The 18,814-nt window shown below is 54.4% G+C and overlaps 1 protein-coding gene across 4 annotated transcripts; it reads left to right on the top strand.

Moving 5' to 3' along the window:
• The first annotated feature begins 3 nt into the window (after nt 1-3).
• Nucleotides 4-18,752, top strand: ELAVL3 (ELAV like RNA binding protein 3). Of its 4 annotated transcripts, XM_020894323.2 has the most exons (8): nt 4-398; nt 3,677-3,777; nt 7,480-7,699; nt 8,067-8,170; nt 11,710-11,863; nt 12,035-12,260; nt 13,097-13,135; nt 15,135-18,752. In XM_020894323.2, exons 3-8 carry the CDS (start codon nt 7,495-7,497, stop codon nt 15,484-15,486), a joined length of 1,080 nt encoding a protein of 359 aa, XP_020749982.1. In that variant the 5' UTR covers nt 4-398; nt 3,677-3,777; nt 7,480-7,494; the 3' UTR covers nt 15,487-18,752. The 4 variants fall into 4 exon arrangements, with proteins under 4 accessions (XP_020749982.1, XP_020749981.1, XP_070320782.1 ...); XM_020894322.2 differs by lacking the exon at nt 3,677-3,777 and having other exon boundaries at nt 7,483-7,699; XM_070464681.1 differs by lacking the exon at nt 3,677-3,777 and having other exon boundaries at nt 15,156-18,752.
• The last annotated feature ends 62 nt before the right edge of the window (nt 18,753-18,814 follow it).

The following is an 18,814-nucleotide window of genomic DNA, read 5'->3' as shown; positions in this document are numbered from 1 at the left end:
CGAGGGGAGCGGACTGAACACCGGGGACCGGACCAGCCGGGCCGAGGGGCGGCGGCGAAAGGCAGAGCGCCGAGATCTCTGTCGGGAAGCGCAACCTCCCCGGGCCCCGCGGGGCCGCGCAGGGGGCGTTCTCAATCCCGCGCCCGCTCCCTCTTTCCATCCCCTGCTGCCCGCAGGCCACCCCGGGGCCCGGTTGTCCGCGCTCGCGTACCCGGGCTCGGGCCCGTCCCCGGCCCTCGAGGGATCCGCTGCCCTCACCGAGACCTCTGCAGCGGCCGCACCAGAGGCCGCCCCGGCAGGACCCCGGCGTGAGCATCGAGCTCCCCCCAAAGAGTGCACGACCCCCGGAGCCGCCCTCAACACGGACCGCGCCCGCCGGGCACACAAGAATGGTCACTGTAGGTATTCCCCTGTCGCTGAGAGGGAACCTAGTCGGAGAGGGTTTAGGCACAGGCTCCGAGGAGATGGGAAGGAGGGGGGGGGGGGGTAGGACCAGGCCTAGCTAGGCCCGGGTGGGGGGGTAGGACCGAGCCTCGGGGCCTAAGTGTGGGCAGAGTCGCGCCCAGAGTGCTGGGGGCGCTTAGAGTTTGGCTTGAGAGGCCTTAGGGAATCGACCTGTGTTTCGGAGGACATCCTACGGAGCCCTGGGGGCGGAATTGCCCCCTTCAGCAGGCCTGATGGGGGAGGGGCCGCGGCGGCGGAGGATGCCTCCTCCATCCAGGCCCGGACTCAGCAGGCCTCCCAGGCAAACGCAGCGCCCCAATCACTGGTGCTGGGCCAGGACCAGGCGGCAAGGAGTCCCCGAGAGCCCCAGGGAAGGGGTGGCGTCGGATCGCGCGCCCTGGGCCTCGACCGCACCCGGGAGCCGGGCATCTCGTCCTCGAGCCCGTCGACCTTGCGGCAAGCGGGGAGGGGAGAGGAGGGGGCGCGCCCGGAGGCCCCGCGGGCCCGCCGCCACCGCCGCCGCGTCCCTTTGTTTCTCGGCGCTTCTTCGCGGGCCGTAGCCTCGCGCGGGCGCTTCAGGCTGCGGGGAGGGGGAGGGGAGAGAAGGGCCCGCGGGGGGGTTAATGCTCCGCCGCTCCTGAGCCCCCGCCTCCAGGGGATGGGGAAAGGGGCTCAGGCAGACCCCCTAGGCCAGGTCAAGGCGCCCCACCCTGCCAGAGCTCAGGGCCGCGGGGTGACCTTGAACGCGCCCGCCGGCCCGCCCGCCGGCGCCCGTAGCCCAGCGCCGGTGCTTTCAGCAGCCGCCGAGCTGGTCAGCTCCCGAGCGCCCAGCCACGCCCGGCCACGCCCTTTATTACCACGCCCCTGCCCCGCCCATCTAGACCCCGCCCCCGGGGCCCCAGGGGCCCGGCCTCGCCCGAGCCCTCGGATTTCCACTCCACTCGGCAGCCCGGGCGTATCCCGGGGGCGGGGCTGGCCAATTTTAGCCCCACCCCGGCTCCACCCCCGCCCCCGCCGCGCGACTCTGCTCCCCGCGCCGCCGAGCGTCCTTTGTCTGGTCCCAGCGCCCGGGCCTCCTTCTTTCGCTCTTTCTGTCTCTCACGTCTCTGCGTGTGTGTCTCTGTACCCTGTATCTCTTCCCGGACCTCTTTTTCGAGTAGTAGCGAGCATAATGAGTGGGGGGATGTTTAGCACTCCCTCCATACCTGGGCCTCTCCCCTTCCAGACCTTGAGACTCACCCACCTGGCTATGAGAAAGGAGGCCTGAGAGAGGCCACCCTTTTCTGCTGTGTGATCTCAGGCCAGCTCCTTTCCCTCGCTGTCTCACGCTCCTCACCCAGGTCTAGGAATGCGAGTGAGGCCTCCTGAGGACCCTCAGCACCCCCAGAACAGCCCAGCATACATTGCTTTGATCTCTGCCCCCATTTGAAAAAGGGAAGCTGATGCACAAAGGGGAGAACGTGTGGTCAGAGGTCACACAAGGGCCTTGGAGCCCTCGGAGTCCTGGTCACTCTGATGGAGAGTACTCAGGCAGAGACCCACCACTGAGACAGGCTGGGAGGAAGTCAGAGGATGAGTTGAGACAGTGATGGCCCTGCAGGAAGGGAGAAGGACCCAGAAGTAGGAGGCTCACTTAGCACCACGTGGTGGTCCAGCCTTATCATGCAAAGCCATTCAATGCCCTATTGTCGTGGGTGCCTAAGCATCTGTCACTGTGACTAGGACCAGGGGCACAGCTGGAGGCCAAGGGGGTCTGACACAGCAAAATGATCTCAGGTGTGTTCACTGCAAAAATCCATATGTCAGATGTTTGTATGATGGTACAAAAGAGTTGGAGGAAGAGAGAGAGGGAAGGGGAGACAGAGAAGGGTTCAGAGGGGAAAGAAGGAGGGGAGAGACTCGGACAGAGGAGAAGAGAAACAGGAAAAGTAGCAGAAGGAGGGAAAGACCCAGAGGAAGAGCCAGAGAGAGTGTGGGTGGGAGTGGGGGGTAGTTTCCCACTTGCTCTGTCTTTAATCTGCCTTCCTCCCCTCTGACTTCACCTCTCCATCCCTGTCCTGGGACAGCCCTCAGCCCTTAGGAGACCTCACAGGTCTCCGTGATCCCTGTGTCATCCTGGGCCATGCATTTGCTGTGGGCTGAAGCCTGAGAGGGTGTGGCCTCCACCAATCCGATCCCCATTAGCAGCTCAGCCGGCTCAGCCTCAGAGGAAATGCGACACTGATCCCTTTAAGCTCTGGCACAGATGCGAGGGAGATGGGGTGGGGGGAGGTTGAGACTAGCAGGCTGGGCTTCAAGATCCCTAGTGGGAACCCCCCAATCTCCTCTTAACCCCATCCAAGTTAAGGATAGCATTCAGGAAGGTGGAGAACCAGTAACCTTGTAGGCTCCAGGGTCATCAGATCAAGGAATCAAACCCAAAAACCATCCCTGCCACTTGCTTGTCATCCTGGGCATTTCTCCATTTGAGAAATGGAGATGATCTCCAGCTTTCAGCATGATTGTGGAAAAGCAATGAAAATTATACATGTTCAGTGCACATAGTAGGGCTTCCAAAGCTGGAATCTGATGTGTCTTGCGTACTATGTCCTGCTTTTGGGGGCTTCCATAGACATCATCAGCTGATCACAGAATTCTAGCTTGCTGAACCCAGACATAAATTCAGACTCCAGCTCTCCATACATGGGGGACCTCTGTACCATATTTTTAGTGGTCGGACAAAGGCCCAGAGAGGCAGCGTGAATGTCAAAGGACACACAGTGAGGAGGGTGGAAGCAGCAGCTTGGTGGCAGGTAGTAAATAACTTGTTGAGTTGAATGAGTAGACTCGGCCAACAGAGTAGGTTTAAACATAGTGATGCCCAGGGCTTGGTGTTGAGTGGGTACTCGGCTTTGCTTTGTTATTATTATTTTTATTATTGGCCATTTCACTAAGAGAGTGGACCCTGGAGTCTAAACCCTGGATTTGAATTCTTGGTCCACGTTTTGCATGCTACCCAACCTTGTTTCAATCCCTTCTCCTTTAATGAGACTCAGCTTTCTCATCTGTCATCTGTTAAATGATGAGAAGAGCTCCATAACATTCAATGTTGGGAGAACTGCCTGGGAATTTTCACATAGAGAATGTTGTCTGGCACATAGCAGGCCCTCAACTCATGGCTATGTTATTAGTAAAGTGTTGTTTTAAGACCAGGATGCTGATGTGTGGAGTGTACGTTATTGCTTTCTTTCAGGAGCCTGCGGCAGACATTGCTAATCAACCCAGTCTGTGTTCCTGGTGAGCCTGGATGTGGCTTCAGAATAATCCTCCAGGGAATTCCCCAGTGGTCCGGAGGTTAGGATTCCATGCTCTCTGCCGAGGGCCCAGGTTTAATCCCCCATCGGGGAACTAACATCCCATAAGCTTCATGATGCAGCCAAGAATGGAAAAAAATAAAATCAAAGAATAATTCTCCAGGCAGATCTCCCAGACAGCCACTCCCAGCCAATTGGAGCTGCAGGGCAGTTGACCCTCTGAGCCATCCTTTAAATAAGAATAAATGACAAGGAAGCAGAAGCCCAAAGAAGAGCTAAGATTGTCCCTGAGGACATACAGCCATATGGTGGCAGAGCTGCCCCCAGTGTACTGGCCAGTCATTAAAAACAGCTCTGAAGTCCAACATATCCAGGTTTGAAATCAAATTTTCCATTTATATCATGCAGTGTCTCTGAGTTCTTTCCCGGGTACCTGACATGGGAGGTGTCAGTGGAGTGGGATGATTATTAACAGCAGGACTGGTGGACAGGACAAGCCTGCTTCCACTTCCCATGACTGTGTATATGGCAGAAATAGCCAACTGATCCCAGAATGCTTTCAGCTGCACCCACAATCAGCTTTAGATTGTTCTCCAGTCACTATACTGGTAATTTGTTGGAGTTTTCAACAAAATGGAGCAGAGGTCCAGAAGTGTGAAGCAGCATACCTGAGGACACAGCTGGAAAATGTGAGCCAGCACTAGGCTTCGTTGGCAGTAGAAGTCGGAACTACAGACTTCTAATCATTAAAGCTCATGTGCAAATCCCTGTTTCACCATTTAGGGACTGCATGATCTTGGTAATTTTTTTAACATCTTTGAACCTCACTCTCCTCATCTGTTGTCTTAGTCAGCTCAGGCTGACTAAAATACCATTAACTGGGTGGCTTAAACAACAGACATTTATTTCTCATAGTTCTGGAGGCTGAGAAGTCCAAGATTGAGGTGTGAGCTGATTTGGTTTCGTGGTGAGGGCCAGCTTCCTGGTTTGCAGATGGTTATATTATCACTGTCTTCATATGGTGGAGAGAGATCATCTGTCCCTTTTTATAAGGTTCCATCCTCATGACCTAATTACCTCCCAAATGCCCTGCCTCCAAATACGATCTCATTGGGGATAAGGGTTTCAACATATGAATTTGGAGGGACACAAGCATTTAGTCCATATGTGTGCATACTAAGTCGCTTCATTCGTGTCCAACTCTTTGCAACTCTATGGACCATAACCCATCAGGCTCCTCTGTCCATGGGATTTTCCAGGCAAGAATACTGGAGTCGGTTGCCGTGCCCTCCTCCAGGGGATTTTCCCAACCCAGGAGTCAAACCACCATCTCTTATTCTCCTGCACTGGCAGGCAGGTTCTTTACCACTAGTGCCCTCTAGAAAGCCCATTTAGTCCACAGTATCTCTCTCTCTTTCTCTTTTTTTTAATCTGTAGCATCTCTTAAGCAGGCTTCCTAGGTGGCTCAGTGGTAAAAAACCTGCCTGCCAATGCAGGAGACATAGGTTCAATCCCTGAGCCAGGAAGATCCCCTGGAAAAAGAAATGGCAACCCACTCCAGTTTTCTTTCCTGGGAAATCCCACAAATGGAGGAGCCTGGTTGGCTACAGTCCATGGGGTTCAAAAGAGTCAGATAAGATTTAGCACCTAAACAACATTTCTTAAGCTGAGGAAATAAAACCCTCTTCTTTCCAGAGTTGTGAATAAGAAAAAAAAAATTGCTTGTAGAGGGCCTTGCTTTGTGTCTAGTACACAGTATGCCCGAAATTTGGGAACAACTATGGTTATATTTTGGGGCAGGGATGACTGAGATGATGTGAACCTGCTGGCTCTTTCTAATTCCATCACCACAATAGACATTGCTAATCAATCACAAATGGTCTTTCCTCCTAAAACTGAATGTGGCTTTAAATCCTTCTTAATTCATCCCTCTAGGAAGACTCTACCAATCTATTCGGGTTTCTAGGTGAGGGCAACCTCTTCACCAGCTGTGCCATAGGAGAAAACCTAAGGAAATGCTGGCTATTTTCCTTTCTCATGCCCATGACAGACAATACCAACCAATCCCAGCACTGTTTCCTACTGAGCCCAGATGTGGCTTTAAAATTCTTCTCTACATGACTCTTAAGATAGACATGGCTAATTTTTTGAATTTTCAGCAAAGTGAGTCAGAGGCCCCCAAGAGAATAAGGAGTATATCCAAGGACACAAAACAAGGAGTTGGAGCTGGTACCTGACATCATAGAGAATGGTAGAGAGTGGTCTTCAGGCATAGACAGGTCTGCATTTGCATTCCAAACGCCACCACTGATATGCTGTGTGACTTCAATAAGTTCCTTAACATCTCTGAGCCTCATATTCCTTGTCATAGCATAATTAACTTCTACTGAGCTGTTGCATGGATCAAAAAACATGGTGTCTGACTCCTTGTGACCCTGTGGACTGTACCCTGCCAGGTTCCTCTGTCCATGGGATTCTCCAGGAAGAATACTGGAGTGGGTAGTATTCTCCCCACAGTGCTGGGATTGGTTGGAATACCAATCTGTCATGGGCATGAGAAGGGAAAGTAGCCAGCATTTCCTTAGGTCTTCTCCTATGACACAGTTGGTGAATAGGTTGCCCTCACCTAGAAACCCAAATAGATTGGTAGAGTCTTCCTTATATATGGACTTTTTCCAGGTAAAAGATCCCTTTCTCCAGGGGATCTTCCCAACCCAGGAGTTGAACCAGGGTTTCCTGCATTGCAGGCAGATTCTTTACCATCTGAGCCACCAGTGAAGCCCATTCTTGAATACAGAGGTTAAAAATCCCAAAGAACCATCAAAAAATGTGGCAAATCAAATCAAACAATGTATATAAACAAAACTGCAACATGACCAAGTTTAGCCTAGGAAAGTTGACTTAATATTAGAAAATCAATTAATGCAATTCATGATTGTAATATAGTAAAGCAAAAAAATCATTTCAATAGATGTAGAAAAAGATAGTCAATAAAATTCAATATCCATTCCTTAAAAAAATATCTTGTTAGGATACTAGGAATAAAATTAAACATTCTTAACTTGATGAAGGTCATCTACCAAAAAACCTATAGTAAAGATCATATTTAGCTGTGAAATATTTACAACATTTCCTTTAATGTTTCAAGAATAGAAAAGCCACTATCACAAGGTAGCCCCTGCAATAAGACAAGAAAAATAAATAATAGGTATAATTGGCGATAAAGAAAAGTATCATTATTTGCAGGTGTTATTATATTATACATAAAAAATCCAAAATGGCTCAGTGGAAAAACAGGTGGGGGGGTATAAATGCCCGGTGGGAAAATTATGCATGAAGCAAAAGAAATATTAACATATTTGGATGGGACTTGCCTTTGGTGGGAAGAGCAAAGTACAAGGTCAGGAATGGTATTGTGAGGGTTTCAAAGCTAATTAAAAAGGTTGCAATTTTAATTCTGAATACCAAAGTATTCATTTCATTATTCTAAAAATGTAGATTAGTTTTAGACAAACAGGCAAGCACACATGCAAAAGGGCATATATGGAATTTATATATGGACTTTTTCCAGGTAAAATCACACATAAAGTGCTTTCCCCAGTGCTCAAGAAATGGGAGGGGCTGTGAGAATAGTACCGTATCCCCTCTGAATGTTCAAGCCTATGTCAGACATGACACATGTGTCACCACAAACCCTGGTGTGGGGACCGGGCCGTGAGTGGGTGTGGCCTGTTGTCTCCAGCAGATACTCGGCGCCATGGAGTCTCAGGTGGCAGGGGGCCCGGCCGGCCCGGCCCTGCCCAACGGGCCACTCCTTGGTACAAACGGAGCCACTGATGACAGCAAGACCAACCTCATTGTCAACTACTTGCCCCAGAATATGACCCAGGATGAGTTCAAGAGTCTCTTCGGCAGCATTGGTGACATCGAGTCCTGCAAGTTGGTTCGGGACAAGATCACAGGTGTGGCTTCTGGCGGGTAGGGGTAGCCACAGAAGTACATGTGTGGTGTTTAGCCAGAGGTGACCCCGGGTGGGAGGTGATGCGAGCAGGTCGGACCTTCGTGGGGTCTGAGGTGTGATGGGGCGCCAGGCGTGAGCCCAAGTAGCAGCAGGTGGGACCTCGGTGGAGTGTGAGGTGTGATGGGGAGACAGATGCAACCCTAGGTGGGATACTGGAGGGGTCTGAGGTGTCCTGGGGCTAGGGTGGTACACTGGGGGAATAAATAAGGGTGGAATCCTGGTTCTCATAACCGTGATGGGGGTGGTCAGCCTCTCAGGCCTGGGTCTGGGAGGACCCTGGCAGGTCATTGTCCTGGTCCTGCCTGCAGGACAGAGCCTCGGCTACGGGTTTGTGAACTACTCTGACCCCAACGATGCAGACAAAGCCATCAACACCCTCAACGGCCTCAAACTGCAGACGAAGACCATCAAGGTCAGCGCCCTCGTTCCTGTGACTCCCCATCTTGGCTGTGCCCATTTCCTCTTTATTACCACCCACCTGAACTGACCCCTCCACTGCCACCCAACCCTCTCGGCCGTACCCTCCCCACATGTCCATTCCCCCTGCTGCCACGCATCTTCCCCCAAGGCTCATCCCCTAAGGGGCTCAAATCATTCCCCAGAGGGTTTCCGGCTGGGGCCCCAGAGCCAATGACTGCCTCTCTGAATCTCTGTTTCCTCACCTGTTGATGGGGAGATGATCAACCCCACATTCTCTGGCAACTCAAGGAGTCAGCCAGGCCCTGGAGGTACCCACGCCCTCAGCTGTAGGAGAGAGTGACCAGGGTCTGGTGTGCAGCCCCCTCCCTGCCTTTGTCATGGAAATGGGGGAGAGGGGGGGCCCATCTGCCATCTGGAGCCTAACTAGGGTCTGGGACGGTGGGATTGGGGTGGGCCCTTCCCCCACCTTTGTGCAATGCCCCTCCCCCGCCATGACCTCCCCTCTCAGCAGCTGCAGCTGGGACCCTGCGATCCCAGGTTCCCTGGGAAGGAGGGGTGGGAATCACCATGGAAACCCCCTCTCCGGGTTTGCCTGGGGGTGTCTGGGCTCCGCCCCACAAATCTGCTTCTGAATCCTGAGGGAGGGTAGGCTGGGGAGGATGCCCATCTGGACCCCAGTTTGCCATAAAAACAGAGGTGGTGGAATCTCTTCCTCTCCCTGATGTGGAGGCTGACAAGGGTCTGATGGGTCCCTCTGTGGCCAAGTAGACCCAGAAGCCCCCAGGTTGTGAGGATGGACCCTAGTGATGAACTGTATAACCCAGAGGGCTACTGTATGCGGGTGATGTGGCATGTGTGTGTGGTGTGTGGCACCCTAGGCTGTAAGACATGGTGCTTGTGGGACCCCATGGCTATGTAAGTGGCTGTTATCATGTGAGTCTGGCTGTTATAGACTCGGGTTGTGTTACTATGTGTCTCTGAGGACAGGGTGTTTTTTTGGTAGGTGCTTTGTGACACATTGCAACTCTGGCTGTGACCTGGTGGGGCTGCGTGGGTGTGTCTTGCTGTGACAGGGTGTTTGTGTGTTATGGAGAAATTGTGTGGGTGTGTCTACCTGTGCCCCATTCGCGGTGGAATGTGTGTGACACTGAGGGCTTGTGCAGTGGTGTGACAGGTGTGTGGTTGGTTCTGTGATGCTCCCTGTAATTACCCTGGAGTTCCATGAATGTGGCAATGGCCTTGTGTCCCCCTCCAGGTGGTGTAGTCCCCGGAGCTGTGCAGTGGGTATCCCAATGAGGCCATGTGTGTGTGTGCACGTGCATGTGTGTGCATGCGCGTGTGTGCGTGTGTGTGTGTGTGTGTGTGTGTGTGTGTGTGTGTGTGTGCCTGGGTGGCTGTGGTGTTTGGCTGGTCCTAACTAGGTGTTCCAGCAGGTTGTACCCCAAATATTTCCAGCCAGCCATCATGTGCCAAGCCCTATCCTGGTCAAGGGGTGTAGGAGGAGCCCATACCCAGGTGAAGGACCTGGGTCAGCCCACATCATGGAAGGATGGGAAAGGACCCTGAATGCCGACTCTGCCTTGGATGACCCCTGACCCCAAAACCCACCCAGGAGCTCAGCGTCCCTTCCCCTGTCCTCCAGCTCCAATCCATCAACAAGTCGACATCCCTAAAAAAGGCACAGCCCCCAGGGTGGGGAAGAGTGGAAGCCATCAAATACATTGCCATGAGCTTTCATTGTTATTACAGAAATAATAGCAGCTGTGGTGTTTGTCTTTTAGGTTTCTGGAGGACCCCAGGTGTGCACAATCACATCAATTAGAATCCCCCTGCCCCCACCCTAGAAGCAATACAGCCTTGGCCCAATTTATTCATTTTGTTCATTTTTTAATTAGTGACTTCTAGTGAAGTAATATGCCCTCTCAACTCACCTCCCTAAACAAAAGCTGGACCCTTGACAATGACCTCCTCTACCCAGAGGTTAATTCAGAAGAAACAGAAAGATAGACATCAGCAGAAATAAGGGAGGAAGGAGCTTATCCTACCACCCCCTGCCCCCGATAGCTCTAGCTCACCCTGTCAGCGTTTAGGGGTGGGCCTTCTAGACCATGTTTCCAGGACATTGATAAACACACAATGAGATGGGGTCACACAATAGTCACTGCTCTGTAAATGGACTTTTCTTTCCCCCACTTTACAATACTCACCACTGTTTCGGGGAAATAAATATACACGTCCACCATTTTTCAAACAGTTGCAGAGAGTTTCATTGTTGGGCTGGACCACAGTTAATGAATCGAAGGGTCATAGGGAAATGTGTCTATTTCATAACTGAGAGAAGGGCTCTGAAAGACAGGAACAGGGCTAAGGGTGGAGGACCAAACGCGGATGGGAAAGGACCAGGAGGATATTTCAAATGAGGCATGGAGGAGAAGAAAGGCGAGGAAGAGAGTTGGAAGCACAGGGAACAAGCGGAAAGGCCCTGAGGGTGGAGCAAATCTAGTGTTTGGGAACGTGGCTGGAGGCCTGTGTGCCTGGAATAGAGATGTTGAGGGGGACAGTGGGCTGAAATGAGGGGGGTGGTGGTGATGGGTCAGGTCATGCAAGGCCCTGTGGGCCACGAGAAGCACTTGAACTCAGGACGGTGGAAGACGCAGGATTCTAAGCAGAGGGATGTGACCTGGTTCAGATGTTCACAGGTGCCCCCTGGCTGTTGTGAGAGGAACAGCCTGTGGCGGGTGGTGGAGTGGAGCAGGGAACCAGGGCGGAGCCTGCTACACTGGTTTGGATGAGCAATGGGAGGAAAATGGGGAGAAGGATGTGGATTCTGGATAAGGAGGAAGGTGGAACTGATAGGAAGATGGTGTTTAGACGTGGGTGTGATGGACACGTCAAGGACAACCCGAGGCTGGGGACCTGAGCACCTGGAACGACCGAACTGTCATTACTGAGTGAAGGCAAGTTGGGGTTGCTGAGCGTGACTCCCCCACCATGAAGCCTCCTCACAGGACACCTGGAGGCAGGTATCACACAGGTGTGCCGTTCGGGAGCCAGTCCCAGTGCTGGCTCAGACATTTTGGAGCTGTCAGGGTTGAGCTGCAGTCTAAAGATCTAAGTAACCCTGAGGGTGCCCAGTGTAGTAGGGAAGAGACCAGCCGGCACCCCAGGTTCACTTTCCAAAGAAGTCAGACGTGTCGATGTTGATGTAATGTCCAGTCTGAGAGCATGAGCTGGAGACTCGAAGGTCTCCAAGGTCCCCAGGGAGACACGTGACCCCAGAGGCGCAGGTATTTGTCATCGCTCTACGCAGGCCAAGCCACGCCTGTTTGTCTTGGTCACAGCCACGTCCCCTGTCACCACGCCCCGGTTGACTCCCGCCCACTGCCCATGGTGACTGACTACTCACGGTATTTGTTGAGTAAACGGATGAGGGATGTATGTCGCTCAGCGGCAGTCTGGGTGTTGCCTCACTTTCCCCATCTGTGAAATGGGTCTTGCCCTCAGCCCTGTCTGCCTGACCCCCTCCCCCAGGTATCCTATGCCAGACCCAGCTCTGCCTCTATCCGAGATGCGAACCTGTACGTCAGCGGGCTCCCCAAGACCATGAGCCAGAAAGAGATGGAGCAGCTCTTCTCCCAGTACGGCCGCATCATCACTTCTCGCATCCTGGTGGACCAGGTCACAGGTCAGGCTGCCGGGGAGGGCTTATCTGGCGGGGGCACGCAGGTCAGAGACACCCAGGTGGGACCAGAGTGGAGAAACAAATGGCAGCGAGGAGGGGGCGGGGTCACATGGGACGGGGCGGGGTCACAAGGAGGGGGCGGGGTCCCCATGAAGCCCTCCCACCCCACTGCAGGAGTCTCTCGGGGAGTGGGATTCATCCGCTTTGACAAGAGGATCGAAGCCGAGGAGGCCATCAAAGGACTGAACGGGCAGAAGCCGCTGGGTGCGGCCGAGCCCATCACGGTCAAGTTTGCCAACAACCCGAGTCAGAAGACGGGCCAGGCCCTGCTCACCCACCTCTACCAGTCCTCAGCCCGGCGCTACGCAGGCCCCCTGCACCATCAGACACAGCGCTTCCGGTGAGCCCCCTGCCGCTCCCTGCCCCGTAGATACCCCAGACCCCCAGAACCAGGGTGCCCGAGGCTTGTTAGCTGCCCTCCTTGAACCCCGTTCCTGCACAGTGGAGAGACACCAGGACGGCGCCCACACTCTGGGGCTGCTGAGGGCAGAAAAGAGGAAATGTGGGGGGCTGTCGTGTCTTGAGGCCAGGCCCTTGTACACAGCAGGCACTCAATGTGCACAGGCCACTATGAGTATTATTATTGGCGTCAAGAGTTCTAGAACCACCCCATCAGGCCCGCCCCGGCTGCCCCCTCCCTTGGGCACGTGGCTCCAGCTGCTGGTTCCACAGGTGCAGGCCACAGAGTGCTCCCTGGGGGGCAGGCACCCTTACTTTTTCTGCTCAGTGATGCCATGAGATCAGAGCCCATCTTGTCCCTTGAGGGACAGAGGGTCCCCAGGGACCCTGAGGCTCAGAGAGGCCGTGTCACTTGCCTGACCCAGGCACTTTGGAGAAGAAATTTGAAACTTCCCTTCTAGGGACCCAAGAGCTGGAGTTGGGGGCAGGTTGGGGGGGTGCGTGGAAGAGCAAGACTGGGTTTCTTCCGGTGTGGGAAGGCGAGGATGCCAGTGAAGAGTGGGTAGCGGCAGGACAGGCAAGAGGCGGTGCCCGAGTGAGTGACCACGGTTCCGTGCCAGGCGGTGTCCAGCCGGGCGGGGAGCAAGCGGGCGGGGGCAGGGCTGGCGGCACTGCTGGACTGCTGGGTGGGGGCGGGGAGGGCAGGCTGGCTGCCCAGTGTAACAGCCTGGGGGTGTGCCCAGAAGCCACCAGTGACCACCCCTTCTGCCTCCACAGGCTGGACAATTTGCTCAACATGGCCTACGGAGTCAAGAGGTAAGAGTGCCCCTGCCCCGCTGCCCCCAGCCCCTCAGTATTCCCTCCTGGGGCCTTTGCCCTGATGGAATCCTCCCCCACCTCACCCCCAGGACCGCCCATGTATGGGCATAGTGTGGCCATCAAGAGATCTGGGGGATATTGAGTCTACTAAGTGCCTAAAAGGGCTACTGTGAAATTTGGACCCAGAGGACCTATCCGTGGCCTTCTGCATTCCACTGAAAGGCAGGCAGGGTTACCTGGGTCACAGCTGTGCCCCCACTGGCCACTGTTGGTCATCTGTGCTGACAGTCACAGGATGCCGCCGCCTTTCTGCCTCTTAGCTGGCAAGGAACTCTGAGGCCTCTGCTATACTGTACACATCCCTGATCCTCTGAAGGTCCCTGTGTCTATAGCATCAAGACTGAGCACATGCTGAGTGTCAGGAGTGTGGCTTGGGGCTGGGGGCCCAGCATGTTCCAGTCAGACTTGGCCCTGGTGGCCCTGGTGGAAATGAAATGACACTGAGCTTGATGCTTGGCACACAGTGTGGGCTCACTTGGTAAAAGGCCGCAGTTCTTCTTATTATTGTTAATATTATTACTTACTTCAGTCGTCTGGGGAAGGAGACAGATGAACAGTGATCTGGGAGGTGAAGAGGGTAGTGACAGGTTGATGGGCATCCAGTGGGGACATCACTCAGGGCCAGAAGAGAATCAGGGTTCCTGGCAGCAGAGATGGCTTTGCAAAGTCCAGGAGGAGAGAGTGAGCCCAGCAATCATATAAACAGCTAAGGCCCTTGGTGTCCTGGGTCCTGACGTGTAGAGGAGCCTCAGGAAGGCAGGGAGCCAGCGCGGAACGTGGTGAAGCCAGTTCTGCCCCTTCCTCTGTTCTTTCACACCACACACCCCTCCCGAGGGCTGACTGGTGCTGGGAGCTGTTCTGGGCCTGGACGTGGAGGGAACAGAAACTCACAGGGAAGATGGAGCTGAGAATAAATATCCGATGTAAATAGGAAAAGGCCTGAGGGCTTCCCTGGTGGTCCAGTGGTTAAGACTCTGAGCTTCCACTGCAGAGGGAGCATGTTCAATCCCTGGTCGGAGAACTAAAATCCTGCATGCCTCGAGGTGCAGCCAAAAAAAACCCAAAAAACATACATACATACATGTGTGCCTACTAAGTCACTTCAGTTGTGTCTGACTCTTAGTGACCCCATGGCCTGTAGCCCGCCAGGCTCCTCTGTCCATGGGATTCTCCAGATAAGAATACTGGAGTGGGTTGCCATGCCCTTCTCCAGGGGATCTTCCCGACCCAGGGATCGAACCCAGGTCTCTTATGTCCCCTGCATTGGCAGGTGGGTTCTTTACTACTAGCACCGCCTGGGAAGCCCACCTATGTGCATACGTGTGTACATAAGTAGGAAAAGGCTGAGAGGGTCAGAGGGAGGCGGTGACCACCGTGTGAGTCAGAGGAAGCCACCCCAGGAGGTGACATCTGAGCGGAGACCTGAATAACCAGCAAGGCACACGTAAAGGCCACACTCGCACCCTGCTTCCAGCACTGCCCTCCCGGGTGGGCCTCCTCCTGGCAGGATAGCCAGTGTGGCAAAAGAGGCGGCGTGGCCAAGGGTGAGGTCGGGCGGTGTCTGAGTGGGTGGTGAGGACAGGAATTGGGTGGGAAGAAATGCCAAGGGGAGGGTGGTAGCCAGGCGAAGGGGAAGGGGCTGACGACCAGGTGGGGTCCAAGGTCATGGGCCCAGGAGGTGGGTTGGGGCTCAGGGAAGGATCATGGGTGAGGACCTAACGTTCAGAGAGGGTCAGGGGTCAGGACAGGGCTTCAGGGTAGAGATGGGGGGCTGGTGGCTCAGAGTGTGAGGTTTGAGGTGGATGGGGTCTCAGATGGAGGTCACAGGGCCAATGCAGGGGTCACACAGTCCCGAGGTCACTGCACAGTCAGAGGTCAAGAGGGGTCAGGGGGCATGCCGGGGGTCAGGGCAGAGCCCGCGTGACCCCCAAAGTAGTCCCCTGTCGCTCATCGCCAGGTTCTCACCCATCGCCATCGATGGCATGAGCGGCCTTGCGGGCGTGGGCCTGTCGGGGGGTGCAGCGGGCGCCGGCTGGTGCATCTTCGTGTACAACCTGTCTCCGGAAGCGGACGAGAGCGTCCTGTGGCAGCTGTTCGGGCCCTTCGGGGCGGTCACCAACGTCAAGGTCATCCGTGACTTCACCACCAACAAGTGCAAGGGCTTCGGCTTCGTCACCATGACCAACTACGACGAGGCGGCCATGGCCATCGCCAGCCTCAACGGCTACCGCCTGGGCGAGCGCGTGCTGCAGGTGTCCTTCAAGACCAGCAAACAGCACAAGGCCTGAGGCGCCGCCGCCCTCCCCACCCTCCCCGGGCAGCAGAGACAGAGAGAGAGAGAGAGAGAGAGAGAGACAGGGGGCCCGAGAGAGACAGCGCAGGCAGACCACGGACGGCACGAGGGCCCTGCGTCCCTGCAGAAGCCACAGGGTGAGCACTTGGTGGGAGGGTCTGCAGGGAATGGGGGGTGCCTGGGGGCCCCCTCCCCCGCCCCAACGCCCCTCCCCACTAGGCTGGGCTGTTCACTCTCTCGTCTTGGTTTCGTTCATGGTGAAGGTTTTTGTTTCCTTTTTCGGCTAAAATGAAAGCAGAGATGTGCCCCTAGCCCACCACTCAACCACCCTCCACGGATGGCTTGGGGTGGGGGGCATTGGGGGTGCCCTCCCAGGCCCCCTTGCCCAGGCCTTCCCAGTTACCTAGGTGAGCCTGAGAGGGGGGGAACAGGTTTAAAAATCCCCAAAAAAGTGAAACATGAGAGGGGTGTGGTCAGCCCTGGCCCAGAGCCCCTTGGTGTGGAATGTGAGGAGCAGGGGGAGGGGCTGGAAACAGAGACAAAATGAAAAAAAAAAAGGGGGGGGTGGGAGGGGAAGAAAAACTCTATTTTTGTAAAAAGGGAAAAAAGACCTCGTGGAGAATTTTTACTGGGGATTCTTGAACTTGAAAAAAAAAAAAAACACAAAAAAAGACAAAAAAAAATATTTTGGCAGGTTATGTTTACCAACTGGGGCAGGGACAGGGAGCAGGGCTTAGGAGCTGAGGGTCCGTGGGGCCACACAGAGAAACACAGCCACGCAAAGATCCACAGGGGCAGGCACATGTACACACCCCCAGGGACACACAGCAGCAGAGGGACCCAGAGACACGCCTCAGGAAAACTCCTTGGCCCAATAAACATGGAAGAGCAAAGTATGGGGCCACACACGATTGGCCATGGTGGACTCGGACATGGGCGAATGTGGCCAAGGGCAGAGGTGGCCACAGGTGGGTGTGGCCAAGGACAAATGTGGACACGTGCACACGTGAACATGGAAACATTACCCCACGTGCACGTGGCCATGTGGAGACAGATTCATTTGGACATAAATCTAGACACCCAGGCATGGAGACACATAGTCACAACACCCAGAGACACGCAGACACGCCCACAGCATCGTTCAGGCCCAGGTGAGCGGCCACAGCCCAGACCCCAGCCCAGCCCATAGCCCACTTCCTCCGTTAGCAAGGCCGGCCGGCCCCACCCCACCCCCGACACTCCAGCCCCACTGGCCCCGCCCCAGGTTCTCTGCAGAGATCTCTCCTGGCTCCTCAGTGGTCCCTGCTGCCCACGATCACAGGCGTGCACACACAGCGTCCATGCATCCAGACACAGGATACCTCGTTACCCTTTTGGCATCACGGTGGGCTGGAGGCAGCCCCCCCCCCACAACACTTGAGGCCAAAGGAACCCCCACCCCCAACCCTAGGGCTGAGCCTCCCTGGGCCAAGGCCCTGGCCCACAAGGCCAGGGGGAGGCTGGGCCCTGAGCCTCCCCGCTCTAGAGCCTCCCCCAGCAGCAAGCGCCCACCACTTTCCTGGACAGGCCCAGGGTGGATTGGCCCAGGGGCCCAGCCCCATCTTTTCTTCCCGTCCACTTGTCACCCCCTTTCAGTTTGTTGGGTTTTTCTGTCTTTCCAGATCAGTGAGGGCAGTGGACGCAGCAGCCCCCATCCCGAGCCCCAGCCTCGGCTTCTGTCTGGACTTTTCCATCCTCCTAGTTTTCATTCTTTGTTTAAAAAAAAAAAATCCAACAGAAGCCAAAGGCCGGAGCCCCCGGGAGCCCTCGCCCCTCACCCCCACAGTGGGCCCAGTCAGAACCGAGAATGGCAAACCCCAGTTTCAGCCCCTCCTCCGGTGTCCCTGCGTTTGGTGTCTGGCCTTGGCCCCATCTGACTGCCCAGCTCTCTCTCCCCCACCCCTCCCGGTGTTGTTATTAAACGTCTGTGGAGCTTCTGCTGCAAGGAACAAAAAGAAAAAAAAAAATCAAAAAAGCGACAAAAAAACACAAACAGAAGAGGAAAAAAGCGACAAAAAAAAAAAAAAAAATGGAAGAGAAAAAAAACCACACACACAGAAGAGATTTAAAAAAAAAAAGAAAAAAAAAAGACATAAACTGGCACCAGTTAACTTTCTTGTACTTTTTTGCCGAATTGAGCTTCTTGTAGTTTTAACTTATTGCTATGTTAACTATTTATCCTTGTTGCCCTGTAAGGACATTTGTGTATATTTCTGTTCCTTCATCCAGTTTGCAAGTTTAAAGGAACCACGATGTTCTCTTTGTTTCTTTAAGTTTTGCCGAGACGTGGTTATGCCTAATTTATTTATAAAAGGGGAAGTGGAATCATTAAAGTAATAATAATTATTAATAACAGTAATGGTAGCCGAGCGGCGCCCCGTGGGGGGGCCTGTGCTCTGCAGGGCGGTCCCTGCAGCCAGCGACGTCCGGGGTCTTTAATGGGATTATTTTTGCTCGTCTTGAGAATTTTTTCAGTCCTATTTAGCTGGTGAAACCCTAGCTTGTTCTTGATACACGAACCTATTTATTCTTGTGGTTTTTAAGTCCTCCCCAACCTCCCCGCTCCCCTCCAGCAGGGCAGGCCCCCCAGCGGGTCCATCCCTCTCCCTCTGTTTTCTTGGGGCTTTCTCCCCTCTGCCGTCCGCCCGCAGCGACGCGTGTCCACACGTGGACAGCGTGGCGGAGGCATCTGTGAGCAATAAGGGCTGGGTTTGTCCCCCACCCTGGGGGAGGCCGGGCTCCAGAGAGGGGGCACCTCCCCACACCCCCTCAACTGAGGCCCTGGGCCCCTGCCACCCCCAACTGGGAGGGGACTCCTTTTTCTAAAACACAGAACTCAGCCCAGCCAGCCAGGCCCCTTTCCTGGAGGCCAGCCCCTCACCCCAGGGGAGGTGGGGCCTGGGGTCTTCCGCATCCCTGCGTGGGGCAGGGGCAGGGCCCATGGGGAAGGGGCTCAGCCCCTCCAGCCCTCCCTTCATCCTGTTATTTATTTGGATGGTTTCAAATCAAGACAGAGTCCATGTTGGAGGTGATAAAGAACTGTTACAAAAAAAAAAAAAAAAGACAAAAAAAACCCCCAAAACCCAACAAGAACACTTTGCGTTGAGTTTAGACACTATTTATTACCGGGATTACAGGCCTGGCCGCGGTAACAGACTTTTACATGGAATTGTTTAATTATTTGTACTTTTCATGCCAGAAAAATAAAAGTTCAGAATCTTATGGCCTCAGGTGTCTGCTTCCACACACCAGTCGGCCCTGCGATGTGGCTGAGTGCAAGCCAC

This window comes from Odocoileus virginianus, chromosome 3 (genome assembly GCF_023699985.2).
Source record: "Odocoileus virginianus isolate 20LAN1187 ecotype Illinois chromosome 3, Ovbor_1.2, whole genome shotgun sequence".
In the NCBI taxonomy this organism is placed as follows: Eukaryota; Metazoa; Chordata; class Mammalia; order Artiodactyla; family Cervidae; genus Odocoileus; species Odocoileus virginianus.
Note: the sequence above shows the minus strand (reverse complement) of the source record. Positions and strands in the feature narration are given on the sequence as shown.